The sequence below is a fragment of the Jaculus jaculus genome, chromosome 1 (assembly GCF_020740685.1).
Source record: "Jaculus jaculus isolate mJacJac1 chromosome 1, mJacJac1.mat.Y.cur, whole genome shotgun sequence".
Classification (NCBI taxonomy): Eukaryota; Metazoa; Chordata; class Mammalia; order Rodentia; family Dipodidae; genus Jaculus; species Jaculus jaculus.
Window position 1 is genome coordinate 14,710,701 of NC_059102.1, and position 16,670 is coordinate 14,727,370.

The 16,670-nt window shown below is 49.0% G+C and overlaps 2 protein-coding genes across 2 annotated transcripts in view; both read right to left on the reverse strand.

The window, feature by feature from the left end:
- The window catches only part of Grk5 (G protein-coupled receptor kinase 5), a 230,300-nt gene extending 227,761 nt beyond the window's left edge, over nucleotides 1-2,539 (reverse strand). The window contains exon 1 of the mRNA XM_004659294.2: nucleotides 2,405-2,539. Coding sequence (XP_004659351.1) covers nucleotides 2,405-2,456 — 52 coding nt within the window. The 5' untranslated portion in view covers nucleotides 2,457-2,539. The remainder of the gene's footprint in view (nucleotides 1-2,404) is intronic.
- Nucleotides 2,470-3,578, reverse strand: LOC123457676 (translation initiation factor IF-2-like). The gene is made up of 3 exons (XM_045141858.1): nucleotides 3,112-3,578; nucleotides 2,836-3,038; nucleotides 2,470-2,567 (listed from the first exon to the last, which is right to left on the reverse strand). Exons 1-3 carry the CDS (start codon nucleotides 3,576-3,578, stop codon nucleotides 2,470-2,472), a joined length of 768 nt encoding a protein of 255 aa, XP_044997793.1.
- Between the last annotated feature and the right edge of the window lie 13,092 nt (nucleotides 3,579-16,670).

Sequence of the window (16,670 nt, forward strand, 5' to 3'; positions counted from 1 at the left end):
AACAAGTGGAGAGGGAAGTGTGATCTCTTGGCCCCCTCTAAATGAAACAACTGTAAATAAGTGAGCAGGCAGGCTGGAGAGATGGTTCAGCAGTTAAGGCATTTGCCTGCAAAGTTTAACAGCCTGAGTTTTGTTCCCCAGTACCCAGATAAAGCCAGATGCACAAAACAGCACATGCATCTGGAGTTCATTTACAGCGGCTGGAGACCCTGGTGTGCCCATTCAATCTGTCTGTCTCTCCCCGCCCCCCCTTTCTTTCTCTCTCTCTCTCTGCTTGCAAATAAATGAAAATATGTTACAGAAGCCAGCAGATGCTGAGCAGAGAAGCACAGCCTTCCAGGCAAACAAATGTGGAGCCCAGCGAATCTGGGGAGCAGACTCCCTCGACAACAACACGAACCAGTGGGGCCTCCAAGATCTCCCAGCACCATCATACCCAGAGATTTCCCAAGAATTAATTTCAGAATGGAGGGAGGGTTAATTAACAACGTTCACAGCCCGGGGACCCAGAGATGCACCACCGTATCACACCGCTAGGGGGCCAGCTGCAAAGGCTGGAGGCAGGCGCTCTCAGACCCTTGAGGACTGACTGTCCCGATCTGCTCCAGGGGGAGAAAGCACCCCTCTCCACCCTAAGCATGTCAGGTGACAGCCGGGTGTGGTGGCGCATGTCCTTAATCCCAGCACTCGGGAGGTGGAGGTAGGAGGACCTCCGTAAATTCGAGGCCATCCTGAGAATACAGTGAATTACAGGTCAGCCTGGGCTAGAGTAAGACCCTACCTGGGGGGGGGGGGGAACATGTCAGGTGAGAGGGGGGTAATGTGCTTTCATGTCTTAGAACCTAACATCTCCAAGTAAGAAATAGTCTCCCCTCAAAATAATCTGTTTCGGAAAAGGGGTGAAGGAATATCCAGAACCGCACATGCGAAACTCTGCTGTTTTACACGGCACTGCCTCCTTTTGGGGCTTTCAAAATCTTCAGAGCGGCTGCTTTTAGAGCGACAAGTGACGGAAAGGGCAATGCGAATGCCAGGCCCAGTCGATGAAACCCAGCCCACGGTGGGCTATGCATCACCGCCCGCACACCATGTACCAAGCCACAAGGTGATGGAATGGGCTGGATAAACATGAGTCGTTTTATTGCTCGCCAGAAATTCTTCCTTCATTCATCAAAGTGGGTGAATGAAAATATTAAGAAGTAGGGTATGGCATTTTCATGGGCTGCTTACCGAGGAACCAAGCAAAGGCAAGACCTTGGTCTGCCTTCTACCTTGGGTATCAAATACTGCCTCCTCCCAGGAGAGGGAAAACCACTTCCCTTTTTATAAAAAGGCTGAACACCAGAGTCCAAATCTTGACAGGGGAGATGTTACATAAATCCCAGGTATTCCTAAATATGTGTGTTTACAAGAATACAACACAATCCTTTCAGGAAGTATCTAAGTTTCTGAGCCACTTTTTGCCCCCACTCTTTTATTCCATCTCAAAGGAGAGTCAAAATATGTGTTTACAGGTATGACTTAGAACCTTACCCACACCACTCAGATGACATTTCAAGCCAGCTAAAATGCAAGAGACCTAATGACAGGCATCCAAAATGCATCTAAATAGCAGCACACTTACCTTTCTTAGCGGAGCCAAACCAAACAGTTATCTGCCTCCCAGCCCCAGAAAAATAAAAATAATAGCCCACCCTGAAAGATCCTGAATTATTTTCTTGGTGATATGTAAAGCCATCCGTCCTTTCGCTATTCTATGAACAGGCTAAAATTCCTCAACATCTTATTTTGCCTTTAAAAGGCTTCCTTCCACACGACGAGATCTCCCTAAGAAACATTCCCAGAGGATGGTTTCCACCAATAGTCTATATCAAGTCAGCCTGGGCAGGCAGACTTGGCTTCTGCTAATTTCAACAACCTCCCCCCCCCAAGAAACACACACACACACACACACACACACACACCAATTCACACTCACAGAACCATCCCGGACCAACTCGAAAAGCTATTTTATTGGCGCGTTTGTTTGCCCCTCTCTCCTGAAGGCATGCCTTTTCCAGAGTGACCTTTCAACAGCTGTGGAGATCGCACGATCAGTAGTAGGGTTCCAGTTGGAAACTAGAGGGTAATATTTTAGCACCTTAACTCATCCCTGCAACCCTCTCTGCCCAACCGCTAATTCTCTCGTGCCCAAGGGCAAGATTCCCCCACCACCACCACCCACCCACCCACACACACACACACACACACACACACACACACCTCCCCAGACCTTTGCAGACAGACCTCCGAGCTACCCTGCCCGCCACCAACTCAACTGCGGGCATCCTGCACCCGCGCAGCCCGGCCCGCAGCGAAGGCGCCAGGCACGCACGCACGCACCGACCCAGCCCGCTCTGCTTACCTTCCCGGGCTTTCAGCAAGACCGTGTTGGCCACGATGTTTTCCAGCTCCATTGACAGTCGGCGGTCAGCGAGGCAGCCGGCCGGCGGGGCTGTCAGCGTCTGGAGTGCTGCTGCTTGCCGCTGCTCGGGCTGCTGCTGCCGCCGCCGCCGCCGCCGCCGCTGCTGCCGGGAGCCGGGAGCCCGCCTTGCTACCGCATTATTCCTGCTCCGAGCCCTCGGAGTTTCCCCCTCTGTGCACCGAGGAGCCGCCGCCGCCGCGTCTTCCTCCCTCTGTGTCCCCCCTCCCCCCTCCCTCGGCGCTCTCCCCCCCCACCCCCCACCCTCCGCGTGTCTCTGTCACTCCATTCTCCTCCCCTCCGGCTCCCTCGGATGCTTTAATGCCTCGGATGCTTCTAGCCTCCCCTCCGTCCCTCCCGGGGGGGTGTGGTACTCCAGACTCGGGCCAGCGCACTGCGCACGCGCCGGCTCAAGGGCGCCTCCCGGCCCTGCGCTCGTGACGCGGAGGCTGCTGGGACTTGTAGTCCGGAGGCGCGTCGGGGAGGGGCGGGGCGGATGTGAGCCCGGATGGCGCCGAGCCCAGGCGGCCCAACCGCGTTGGCGGGCGAGTCAAAAGCGATCCAGTCGCGCCGGAACCTCTAGTCTCCAGGGGCGAGTGTCCCCTTCCTGCCCCGCCAAGAGCCCGGAAAGTAAAGAGTCCACAGGCTACGGCGGCCGGAATGCTGGGGCCCCGGCTGCACGCAAACCACCAAAAATCTCCTCCGGGACACGAGGGGGCTGAGGCGGCGAGGTGCTCCCCGACCCCGGGATCCGGCACTCACACGGCGGGGCCGCGCCACGGGGCCCGCCGTCGGACGCTCGCTCGCACCGGCTCGCTGACAAAGGTGCACTGTGTTTGCTCCGAGGGCGGGAAGCCGGGGTTCGCGAGCCCGCGGAGCCCCGGTCGGCGGCCGCGCGGCCCGAGCGCCCCCTGGCGGCGGCGGCGGCGGGGGCAGCGGCAGCGCCCGCGGACGTCGATGGCCGCGTGCGGGCCGCTCGGCAGCTCGCGGGGCCCGCCAGCCAGCGATGCTCACCTCCCCCTGACTCCGCGGGATCGGGGCGGGGGGTTGCAAACGCGGACGGGGCGGCCGGAGCCCGCTCCCGCGTGCATGAGCTGACAGTCGGGCCGGCGCCCATCCGCCGGGGACGTGCGTTCCCATCTCGGGCTGGTGTGACTTGGGAGCACTCGGCTCCTTCCCCTTGGAGAACGTCGGATTCCAGATCCGGACTCAGCCCAGCCGCCTCCGAAGGCCCACGTCCGGGGAGATGGGCTCTCCGGGTCACCTGGGGTCCTCGAGGACAGCCCTACGCGCTGGGGGTGGGGCTGGGAACAATGAGGCCTTTGCCTCTTCTGCTTCCTGAGGGCCGGATATCCGCTCTGAAGCCAGCGCTGGGCCTGTTCTGTGCAAAGGGAGGAGGAAAAGAAAAAAAAAAAAGCCACTTCTGTTCCCCCACACATGCACCATAGCTGCCAGGAAGTGGCTGGGAGGTGCCGAGAGAAACGGGGAACAGTCATTATGCATTGGAGAATATAAGGAAACTAATAGTGTCTCCAGGCCTCGGACACCAGGCTCGTGCACTTTCTAACAGCCTGAGATTTTCTTTTTCCCAGATGGTTGTACCGGCCGCCACCACTTCCTCCTGTCTGGATCTGGGTCAGTGGGTCTCCTGCAACCTCTTGTTGGCCAATCAGAAAACAGAGTTGAGCGGACAGTTTCTTAGGCTCCGGGCGCCCATGGCCTGGTCTTTTCTACATGCTCAGGGTACTGACTATGAAAGGATCCGTCTCATAAAGACGGACTCAAAGTAGGGCTCACCAAGTGCAGTGGCCATGTGTCAGGAACCTAGGGACCTGGCCCAGCCCTGAGCTGATTTCGTTATCCTTTTGTTTCGTGTGTGCTTTATGTTGTTTTTGAGATGGTCTCACTGCTAGCCCAGGCTGACCTGAACTCAGGTATGTAGGCCATTTGACTGATTTGACCGTGGATTCATGGCGATCCACCTGCAGGGATTATAGCTATGAGCCGCTATGCCTGAATTGTTTTCTGTTATATTGAAACACTGTCTAATGTAACCCAGGCCGGCCTTGAAGTCCTGACCCTTTTGCCTCAACCTCCCAACTGCTGCGATTGCAGCCACTACACCCAGCTTGATTGAACTTTTTTTTTTTTTAAAGTAATTTACTTACTTATTTCTTTATTTGCAAGCAGAGAGTAGTGTACACCACGGCCTCTTGCCACTGCAAACGAAATTTAGATGCATGTACCACTTTGCACCTGGCTTTATGTGGGTAGTGGTGAGTCGAACCCTGGCCATCAGACTTTGCAAGCAAGCACCTTTAACTGCTGAGCCATCTCTCCAGCCCTTGGTTGACATTTTAAAAACCAAATTGTAAAGTTCAGGCTTGGTGGCACACACCTTTAATCCTAGCACTTGGGAGGCAGAGGTAGAAGGATCACTATGAGGTCAAAGCAGCCTGAGACTACAGAGTGAGTGCCAGGTCAGCCTGGGCTAGAGTGAAACCCTGCCCCCCCCCACAAAAAAACAGTTTTTAAAAAATTACTCATTTCTTTGAGAAAAAAAGGCAGAGAGAGAGAGACATTGGGTGTACCAGGGCCGCTAGCCACTGCAGTAAATGCTAGACCTTGTGCATTTGGCTTACATGAGAAATGAGAAATCGAACCTGGGTCCTTAGGCTTCATAGACAAGTGCCTTAACTGCTAAGCCATCTCTCCAGACCCCCCCCCAATATATATATATATATATATATATATTTTTTTTTTTTTTTTGAGAGAGAGAGAATAGGCATGCCAGGGCCTTCACCTGCTGCAAGCAAACTCCAGATGTGTGCGTTCCCTTGTGCACATGTGCAACATTGCAAGCTTGCATCACTGTGGACCTGGAGATTCAAACATGAGTTTGCAGCAAGTGCCTTAACCCTTAAGCTATCTCTCCAGCCCCCAAGTAAATTTTTTGTTTGTTTTGTTTTTTTGAGGTAGGGTCTCACTCTAGCCCAGTCTGATCTGGAATTTACTATGTAGTCTCAGGGTGGCCTTGAACTCACAGTGATCCTTCTATATCTCCCTCCTAAGTGCTGGGATTAAAGGTGTGTGCCACCATGCCTGGCTGCCCCCAAATAACTTTTAAAAGGAGAAATTAAATAACTAAATGTGAATACCTTTACATAACTTGTGCTCCTTAACAACTTTCTCAAACTTCCTGTGTTCACAGATCCTGGGTATCTTATAAGTGCAGATTCTGGTTAAAATGCAAACCCAAGTCTGGAGCAGGTCCTGAGATTCTTTTTTAGAAAAACTCCAGTGTTCTGTCAGTCATGAAAGTCAGTAGCTATGCTCTTCTGTTCACCGGAACTCCCACCATGCTCTGCTGTCTCATACCCAGCCCAACTGACCAATGACTTTACCTCTCTGGCCTCTAGTAATAGTCTAGTTTACAACTCTGTAAAGCCTTGCCTGTCTCCCTTATTTTACAGATGTGAAATAGACCCAGAGGGAATGAGTCCCGGGGAACACTGAGCAAGAAGGTGTTAGCCTCTCCAGTTCTCTGTCCACTGTAGGCAAATATATCCTGCCTACAAAATATATGGCTGTTGGTCAAGAATCTGTGCCACTATGAGGAAATTAGGACATTTTGGTTTTTCGAGGTAGAGTCTCACTCTAGCCTAGGCTGACCTGGAACTCACTGTGTAGTCTCAGGATGACCTTGAACTCATGGCAGTTCTCCTACCTCTGCCTCCCAAGTGCTGGGATTAAAGGTGTGAGCCACCACGCCTGGCTAAAACTGTTTTCTGTGTACTATATTTTGCTAGTTACTTTACTAACCTGGCTAAAAACTTTTTTTCTCTCTCACTTTATTTTGGGGGGTGGGGTTCAAGGTAGAGTCTCCGTCTAGCCCAGGCTGACCTGGAATTCACTATGTAGTCTCAAGGTGGCCTTGAACTCATGGCAGTCCTCCTACCCCTGCTTCCGAGTGCTGGGATCAAAGGCATGTGCCACTACGCCCAGCTAATTTAGGACATTTTTTTTTTATATTATTTTTTGTTCATTTTTTAAATTTATTTATTTGAGAGCGACAGACACAGAGAGAAAGACAGAGGGAGAGAGAGAGAATGGGCGCGCCAGGGCTTCCAGCCTCTGCAAACGGACTCCAGACGCGTGCGTCCCCTTGTGCATCTGGCTAACGTGGGACCTGGGGAACCGAGCCTCGAACCGGGGTCCTTAGGCTTCACAGGCAAGCGCTTAACCACTAAGCCATCTCTCCAGCCCTAATTTAGGACATTTTAACGCAAGAATGAAAAAAATAATAGCATTTACTCAACCCTAGTCTGGCTCACTGACGGGGATTATCTTCTTGAACACGACATCCGTCCCAGATGAGAGAGGGAACATTGCTCTCTATTTTACAGAGAAGGAGAGGTATGCTTTTCCTAATGTCACACAACTGGTAAGTAGAAGATGGGACTTGAACCTGTCCAGCTGATGGGAATCTGCACTTAATTTCTGTCTGGCTTGGGCTGGCCAGCACCACTTGGTTGTGAAAGTTATATTTTCAGAGTGAACGCGCAGGAGGGCAATGCAGGTGGTTGACTGTATGATTATGATCTCAGGGAGTTTTCCTTTCCAGCCTATAATTCTACCATGATAGCCTCATTCCTTTCAATTAACTGTAATAACAGCTCACACCGTCCCCTTGAAAAATTGTTTTGAGGCAGAGTAGTCTATTAAGTATCAATAGCTAATTTGGGAATAGGTGGTCGTCAGCTGAGAGCAAGAACGGAAAGCCAAGCAAGGCTCTCGCAAGAATGAAGGAACCTGAGTGCCGCCCACAGACACCAGCCCAACTGCTCCCAGGACCGGCTGAGCCAAAAGTGCAAAAGAAGCAGTCGTTCTTCCCTGGGCACATGTATTTTTCATAGATAGCCGTTGGATCATAGTTCTTGTAAATAAAAGTCTGCTATTCTAGAAAGCCACAATCTGCCTTCCTTCTGAAATGTAGATTCCTTTCGCCTGAATAATCGCCTTGGCTGTAGCTAGAGTTCTCATCTGCTGTGGCCTCTTAGCTTGCTAGTCTTCAGGAAGCAGCTGGAGATAGAAATTCCATTCTCTCATGTGTTCCCTTCTTCAAGGTTTACTTGAACCGTGCCGGGCACTGCAGAGTACAGGCAGTTTCCCAGAGCTCACCACCAGCCGGAAGGCAAGCTGGGCTGCAGACCACCTCGGTGATGGAGTGGGAACCATTGTGGAGATGCAGCATACACCAGGACTTTGCAAACAGGAAGTAGTGGTCTCAGGCACCAAGGGAAATTCCAGCAGAGGGGAAATGTGAGCTGAAAGGTACTTGGAAGTGCCTTAATATTCCCTCCAAATATCTCTTTGCGCAGGACCCCAGGGTCTCCAAATTTAACATTAAAAATGTTAGCACTCAGGCTGAAGAGATGGCTTAGCAGTTAAGCGCTTGCCTGTGAAGCCTAGGGACCCCGATTCGAGGCTCAATTCCCCAGGACCCACATTAGCCAGATGCACAAGGTGGCGTACTCATCTGGAGTTGCAGTGGCTGGAGGCCCTGGGGCACACGCTTTCTCTCCCTCTCTCTGCCTCTTGCTCTGTCACTCTCAAATACATAAATAAAAATAAATTTTTTTTTCGAATTTACCAGTTATTTTCCTTGGTTGTTTCCTTAAAATCGAGTCCATTTATGTGTGTATATGTACATATACATGTGTTTGTGTGTAGATGTATGTATAGATGTGTAGATGTGTATGTGTGCATATATGAGCACAAATTCCACAGTGTACCTATGGAGGTTAGGTGACAACCTCTGGCTGTTTGTCCTTTCCTTTTGTCTTTTTGAGATGGGGCTTGCTTTTGCCACTGCATGGGCACACCAGACTGGGCTGTGAGCATCCAGATTCTCCTGTCTTTGCTTCCTATTGCTGAAGGCATGTTAGGATTGCAAACATAGGTGCCACTTTACATCCAGTTTTATGTGGATGCTGGGGGATTGAACTCGGGCTGGCAAGCAAGTGCCTTTAACTGAAAGCCATCTCCTTAGCCCTTAACTTCAGTGTTTATTAGCATATACTAATTATACATAATAATTCCCACCCCCCTTCTTTTTCAGTTTTTCGAGGTAGGGTCTCACTCTAACCCAGGCTGACCTGGAATTCACTATGTAGTCTCAGGGTGGCCTTGAACTCACAACGATCCTCCTACCTCAGCCTCTAGTGCTGGGATTAAAGGTGTGCACCACCATGCCTGGCTGATTTTCTTGTTTTTTGAGACAGTGTGTAGCCCAGGTTGATCTCCAATTTATGGACCTCCTGCTTCTACCTTCCAAATGCTAAGACTAACAGGTGTGTATGCTACCATGTCTGGCTCTATTACGACACCTTCATATATCAAGTCAACTCACTCTTTGTCCACATTTGTCCATTTTCCTTGCTAAGAACACAATTCCTCAGGTTGGGTATGTTTTAAGGAGAAAAGGTTTGGCTCATAGTTCTCGAAGTCTAAAGTGAAGGGTCCCTATCTGATAATGGATGGTCTTAATGGGAAAACCCTGGGGTAGTATGGAAAGTGGCATAGCTGGCGTAAGAACGTGGAGCCTGTGTACCCACTTGTCTCTTTTCTCTGATTATGAAGCTACCGGGATTCAACCACAGGAGCCAACCTGACAATCCTATCCAATTTTAAGTATATGTTGTGTATATATTGCATATATATACGTTAAGTATATATTCGCCAAATACCACAATGAAGCTCAAACTTAATAGGTTTGAAGGAAAAAAAAACAAAAAACATACTATCACCCTAGTCAATAATGGCTGCAAAGCATGAGGCATGATAGACGTGTGATACATGAAAAAAAAGGAAACTGCTACAGATGACTGGGCTTCTGTGTGAGAAGGAAAATATTTAGTAGCAGAGGCCAGAAAGTTAAAAAGGAGATACAAAGGGAAGAGAAAGGAAGGGAGGAGGGTACTTATATATGTAAGTACAATGATTGAGATGGGGAGGTAATACGATGGAGAATGGAATTTCAAAGGGGAAAGTGCGGGGGGGGGGGGAGGTATTACCATGGGGTATTTTTTATAATTATGGAAAATGTTAATAAAAATTGTGAAAATAAAAAAAATAGTCCAAAAAAAAAAAGGAAACTGACAGAACAACATGTGTCTTTTAAGAACTGAAAATTTCAAAATGAACCAGTTAATCTTAAATCTGGGTCCTTCTCCCTGAACCTGTCCAGTGACTGACCTACTGGCAGCTTAACAACCAGCTCTGCAACAGATTTCACAGCGCAGCGGGCTCCCGTCAGCTCCCCACTGTAGAGTGACTTCTGAACGGTTCAGCCAGGTCTCCAGACTTCTGCCATCTCGTAGGTTATTATAGTCTCCTATGGTAAAAAGTAAAGACCCCTTCCTTGGTGCCATAGCTAGGTAGGAGAGTCCTGACAGTAGACTTATCAGGGCCCTGAATTGTTGCAAAGTTGTCTGAGACACTTTCAGTCCCAAGCAGACGCTCTCCCTGGTACTCAACCTGTTGGGTTAAGCTTTTCGTGGAGAGACATGAACAAACATCTACTCACGCCCCCACTCCCCAGAGGGGACTGACAACAGACCAAAGAAACAGTCCCAACCAAGGCTAGCTTAGTGAACCAGCGAGTCTGTTGGGGTTACTCAAAGGATTATGGGCAACTAGGGGAGCTGCATTATGAAAAAGCCCACCCCAGCCTGGGTAGTGGCTCAGGGAAGCTGTGTCTCATGCTGGGAGTGCAGCAGGCAACTCAGTTGGTCACTCTCTCTCCCAAGCAGTTTTCACTCCCTACGTAGCCTTGAGAAGGGGCCTCTGAGTCTTAGTTTCAGCAACTACCATAAGTCTTATTAAGCCTATGTTTCAGTTTGGAACATCCTAATGAGCCCACAGAATGAAATGTTTAGATGGAAATGACTATACAATAGTACCCATGGCAACCCAGATGAATTTGTATAAAGATGGTTGGTTGTTTATTTTATTTTATTTTTTTGGTTCATCCAGAACATAATGGGATATTGAGTTATGGGAAGTTTTGACTGTCAGGTGTCAGCTGAACATTCCATAGATGATGGGTTAGCTTTATATCCTACAGTACAAAGCATACTAAATACCAAATTGAAGTCACACTCATGCATATATGTCTTGTATTTTCAATTACTCCTGCATATTTTAATTTGCTTTGCAAGCAGACAGAGCGAGAGAATGGGTGTGCCAAGGACTCTAGCCACTGCAAGCAAACTCCAGACACATGTACTGCTTTGTGCATCTGGCTTTGCATATAAACCTCTCTTTGGTCATTGTCTGGTCAGAACTGTGCCTCTGTAACATCTCTGGGTGAGGTAGTCCAGTTTTCCTGGTAATTTTGACAATGTACTGTAATATATCAGAATTCTGAGTTTGTACTGTTTATGATGTTAAAATTGTGAATCAGAGCCAGGCATGATGGCAGAAGTAGGAAGATCACTGTGAGTTCAAGGCCAGCCTGGAACCACAGAGTGATATCCAGGTCAGCCTGGGCTAGAGTGGACCCTACCTAGGAAAAAAGAAAGAAAGAAAAAATTGTGAATCAGTCGAGACACTTGTACATGAGCCTTTTATGGAAAAATTGCCTCAAAGATTTAAGCTAGAATATCATTGGAGTAACTTTTTGTTTTGTTTTGTTTTGGGTTTTTGGTTTTTCAAGGTAGGGTCTCACTCTAGCTCAGGCTGACCTAGAATTCACTATGTAGTCTCAGGGTGGCCTCGAACTCACAGCGATCCTCCTACCTCTGCCTCCCAAGTGTTGGCATTAAAGGCATGTGCCACCACGCCTGGCTTGGAGTAATTTTTTAAATATTTGAGAGAGAGGCAGAAAAGAGAGAGAAAGACTAGGCTTGCCATTCAAACTCCAGAAGCATGCACCACCTTGTGTATCTGGCTTACATAGGTACTGGGGAATCGAACCTAGGTTATTGGGCTTCACAGGCAAGCCTAACTTAACTGCTAAGCCATCTCTCCAACCCTGTAGTAACTTTTTTTTTTAATTTACTTGTATTTTTATTTATTTATTTATTTGCAAGCAGAGAGAGAAAGAGAAGAGAGACAATGGGCACACCAGGGCCTGTAGCCACTGCAAATGAGCTCCAGATGCACGTGCCCCTTGTGCATCTGGCTTACATAGGTCCTGGGGAATCGAATCTGGGTCCTTTGGTTTTGCAGGCAAATGCCTAACTGATAAGCCATCTCTCCAGCCCTGGAGTAACTTTTAAAGAAAATATATGCATTTTTCAGAAGAGGTGGCGGAAAGAATGAAAGAGCCAAAGGAAGGGTAGGACTCCTTACAACGTGCTCCCTCCAGACATGAAATGGCCTAGATATCCATGACCTCACAGTGCCTGACACTACCTACACAAGACCATCATAAGAGGAGGAAAAGATCATGACATCAAAATAAAAGAGAGACTCGGGCTGGAGAGATGGCTTAGCGGTTAAGCGCTTGCTTGTGAAGCCTAAGGACCTCGGTTCGAGGCTCGATTCCCCAGGACCCACGTTAGCCAGATGCACAAGGGGGCGCATGCGTCTGGAGTTCATTTGCAGAGGCTGGAAGCCCTGGCGCGCCCATTCTCTCTCTCTTCCTCTTTCTCTCTCTGTCTGTTGCTCTCAAATAAATAAAAAATAAAATAAAAGAGAGACTGATTGAGATGGGGAGGGGATATGATGGAGAATGGAATTTCAAAGGGGAAAGTGGGGTGGGGGAGGTATTACCATGGGATTTTTTTTTTTTTTTTTTGGTTTTTCGAGGTAGGGTCTCACTCTAGCCCAGGCTGACCTGGAATTCACTATGGAGTCTCAGGGTGGTCTTGAACTTACAGTGATCCTCCTACCTCTGCCTTCCAGGTGCTGGGATTAAAGGTGTATGCCACCATGCCCAGCATAAAAATGCATATATTTTCTTTTTTCTCAATTTTTATTAACATCTTCCATGACTATAAAAAACATCCCATGGAGCCGGGCGTGGTGGTGCACGCCTTTAATCCCAGCACTCAGAAGGCAGAGGTAGAAGGATGTCTGTGAGTTCAAGGCCACCCTGAAATTACATAGTGAATTCCAGGTCAGCCTGGTCTAGAGCGAGATCCTACCTGGGGGGGGGGGGGGGAGAAAGATTCCTTATGCCGCAGCAGCCAGAAGTAGAGTTGGTATCACTTGAAGACATAGCTGTGAACTTCACCAAGGAAGAGTGGCAGCTCCTAAGTGCTGCTCAGAGGACCCTCGACAGGGATATAATGCTGGAGAGCTACAACAGTCTGATGTTTGGGGGGCACTGCATAACCAAACCAGAGTTGATCGAGTCAGAGAATGGATTTGTACCATGGAGTGTAGCCTAAACTTCAGTCCATAGCCTTTCGGCAGAATGGAAGAGTTTCAACAACAAATCCACCAGACACGTCTTTATGAATGTAAACAAAACCTGAACACTGTCAACAGGAAATCACCCCTCGCAGAATCTGAGAACTTAGACCACCGACGCGGCCTTTGGCAGGTGGAGGCTTGCTGGAGGAGGGGTGTTCCTGGGAGAGATCCCTGCTCAGTCTTCTCCACTGAGTCCACTCTTGCTGGAGGAGACGTGTTGTGGGTTCCTGGTTCCTCAGGGGCTATTGCACAGCAGCTCCCCAAAGGCATCCAGGCGACTGTGGAGCAGGGTCTTGAGGGGCAGTGAGTGTGATGGGAAGAAACACCCAGGAGACAGCTTCAGAGAACAGCTCATTTATTTGTCAGGGGACTGAGTTTTTATAAGCAATTGAGAGATCACAGAAAGAGGGTCCTAAGGAGATTGGTGGGTTCAAAGGTTGCTTGCCCATGCCTAGTTGGCATAAGAGCACGTTCATTCCAGCACATAGGGAGTCAGGTGATCTACGTAGTGGCAGGAAGAGGTATGGGGTACGGGTCACAGGGGGTTGGGCTGTGTGAAGGCTGCTGGCTGATACCATATAAGGAGTTTCCTAGGCAACTGGCCAAAGGTTACAGGGCTATGAGCGAAACCTTAGTCTCAGGGCATCCAGGTGTCCTGGGCTGGGGGAAGGAGTGGCCCTACTTCCTGCCCATCTCGGAGCCTGAAACTTTGTCCTGGGAACCAGGCTCACTGCAACCCCTGAGAATGGGGGAAGGAACCTCCCTGCCAGTCTGAACGGACATGTGTCTGACAGTTCAGGCTGCTGCAACCTCTCCAAAGCCTGGGGCCCTTAGTCATGTCTGACAGCTTAGGCTTACTTTAACCTGGAGCCCTGCCTGTGTCCCGCTAATTTGAGGCTGCTCTGACAAGATGTGCTGCCCGGCTTCTGCTCTGCCATGCTTTCTCCAGCCTGAAACTACCCCCAGGAAAGTCTGAGCCAGGGGGCTGAAGAGATGGCTCAGTGGTAAAGGCGCTTGTGGATGACCTGAGTTCAAGTACCCAGTACCAACATAAAGCCAGATACACAGTGGCCCATGCATCTGGAGTTTATTTGCAGCAGCTGGAGTCCCTGGTGCACACATTCCCTATCTCTTTGGCTCTCTTCTCTCTATCTCTCTCTGCTTGCAAATGAATAAAATATTTTTATAAAGGAAAGTGTAGGGCTGGAGAGATGGCTTAGCAGTTAAGGCATTTGCCCTCAAAGCCAAAGGATCCTGGTTTGATTCTCCAGGACCCACGTAAGCCAGATACACAAGGGGGTGCATGCATCTGGGCTTTGTTTGCAGTGACTGGAGGCCCTGGCACACCCATTCTCACTCTCTGCCTCTTTCTCTCTCTCAAATAAATATAAAAAAAATTTTTTTTAAAGGAAAGTGTAGCCAGGCGTGGTGGCACATGCCTGTGATGCCAGCACTCAGGAGGCAGAGGTAGGAGGATCACTGTGAATATGAGGCCAGTCTGAGACTACAGAGTGCCAGGTCAGCCTAGGCTATAGTGAGACCTGGCCTTGAAAAACAAACAAAAAAAAGGAAAGCGCATGCCAGAAATAAACCATTCCTTTTCATTTCAAAAAAAAAGAATGTTTGCCGGGTGTGGTGGCACATGCCTTTAATCCTAGCACTTGGGAGGCAGAGATAGGAGGATCACCATGAGTTCGAGGCCACCCTGAGTCTACACAGTGAATTCCAGGTCAGCCTGGGCTAGAATGAAACCCTACCCCCAAAAACAAAACAAAGAGAATGTTTGCACTGGAGAGATGGCTTAGCAGTAAAGCACTTGCCTGTGGAGCCTAAAGATCCATGTTCAATCCCCTAGAACCCATGTAAGTCAGATGCCAAAGTGGCATGTGTGTCGAATTTGTTTGCAGTGGCTAGAGGCCCTGGTATGCCCATTCTCTTTCTCTTTTTCTCTTTTTCTCTCTCTCTCTGATAAATAAGTAAAACATATTTTAAAAATTTGGGCCAGGCATGGTGGCACACGCCTCTAATCCCAGCACTCAGGAGGCAGAGGTAGAAGGATCACAGTGAGTTCAAGGCCACCCTGAGAATACAGAGTGAATTCCAGGTCAGCCTGGGTCAGAGTGAGACCCTACCTCAAAAAAAAAAAAAAATTGAGGGGCTGGAGAGATGACTTAGTGGTTAAGGCATATGCCTGTGAAGCCTAAGGACCCAGGTTTGAGTCTCCAGGTCCCAAATAAGCCAGATGCACATGGTGACACATGCATCTGGAGTTCGTTTGCGGTGGCTGGAGGCCCTGGTGTGCCCATTCTCACTGTCTCTCTGTCTCTTTCTCTCCCTCTCTCTGTTTCAAATAAATAAATAAAATGTTAAAAATGCATTTTAAAAATTGGGGGCTGGAAAGATGGCTCAGCAGTTAAGGTGTTTGACAGTGCTTAAGAGGCAGAGGTAGAAGGATCGCGGTGAGTTCAAGGACAGCCTGGGACTACAAAGTGAATTCCAGGTCAGCCTGGGCTAGAGTGAGACCCTACTTTGAAAACAAACAAACAAAAATTGCTGAGGGAGCATGCAGGACGCTGAGAAATCAAGCTGCAGCCGTGCCGGAAGTCTTCTCCCTGCTGACTACCTGTCATACTGCTAGAAAACGCAATGCAGGGGCTGGAGGGTTGGCTTAGAGGTTAAGACGTTTGCCTGCAAAGCCAAAGGACCCAGGTTCCATTCCCCCAGACCCATGTTAGCCAGATGCACGAGGGGGTGCATGTGTTTGGAGTGCCTTTGCAGTGGCTGGAGGCCCTGGCGTGCCCATTCTCTCTCCCTCTTTCTCTGTCAAATAAGTAAGTAAAATTGGGGCTGGAGAGATGGCTTAGCAGTTAAGCGCTTGCCTGTGAAGCCTAAGGACCCCGGTTCGAGGCTCGGTTCCCCAGGTCCCACGTTAGCCAGATGCACAAGGGGACGCACACGTCTGGAGTTCGTTTGCAGAGGCTGGAAGCCCTGGCGTGCCCATTCTCTCTCTCTCCCTCTATCTGTCTTTCTCTCTGTGTCTGTCACTCTCAAATAAATAATTGAAAAAAAAAGTAAGTAAAATTAGTCAAAAAAAGGAAAGGAAGAGAAAATGCAATGCAGGCTGCTGGGGAAGAAAAGTCATCAACATTATTAACCAGCAATGCACCATGCAAGCTGCACAACTGGCCAGCCCAGCAAGATGTGACCACTAGTGCAATAATTGCATTTCATGTAGTGTGCGTGGGGGTGGGGGGAAGAAACTACTCTCTGATTAGACTTGAGGTCCACTCCATAGGAGAGAACTCAAGCCCGATGCTGAACAACCTAGTCAGAAGCCTGTGGTTTGGAAGGTCTTAAGCCTTCACTGGGAAGCTATGGCTGTTGTTTGTTTAAATGGGTATTCTCTGCCCACCAATTGCTATTTATGTTGATGTACCTATTAATGCTGCTTTCACTTTGGTTTAGAGAAGCTTCTCTTTTCATTTCTTTCTTTTTTTTTATTTTTATATATTTATTTGAGAGCGACAGAGGGAGAAAGAGGCAGAGAGAGAGAGAGAGAGAGAATGGGTGCGCTAGAGCCTTCAGCCACTGCAAACCAACTCCAGACACATACGCCCCCTTGTGCATCTGGCTAACGTGAGTCCTGGGGAATCAAGCCTCAAACCGGGATCCTTAGGCTTCACAGGCAAGCGCTTAACTGCTAAGCCATCTCTCCAGCCCTCATTTCTTTCTTTCTTTCTTTCCCTCTCTCTTTCTTTCTTTCTTTCCTTGTTTGTTTCTTTGT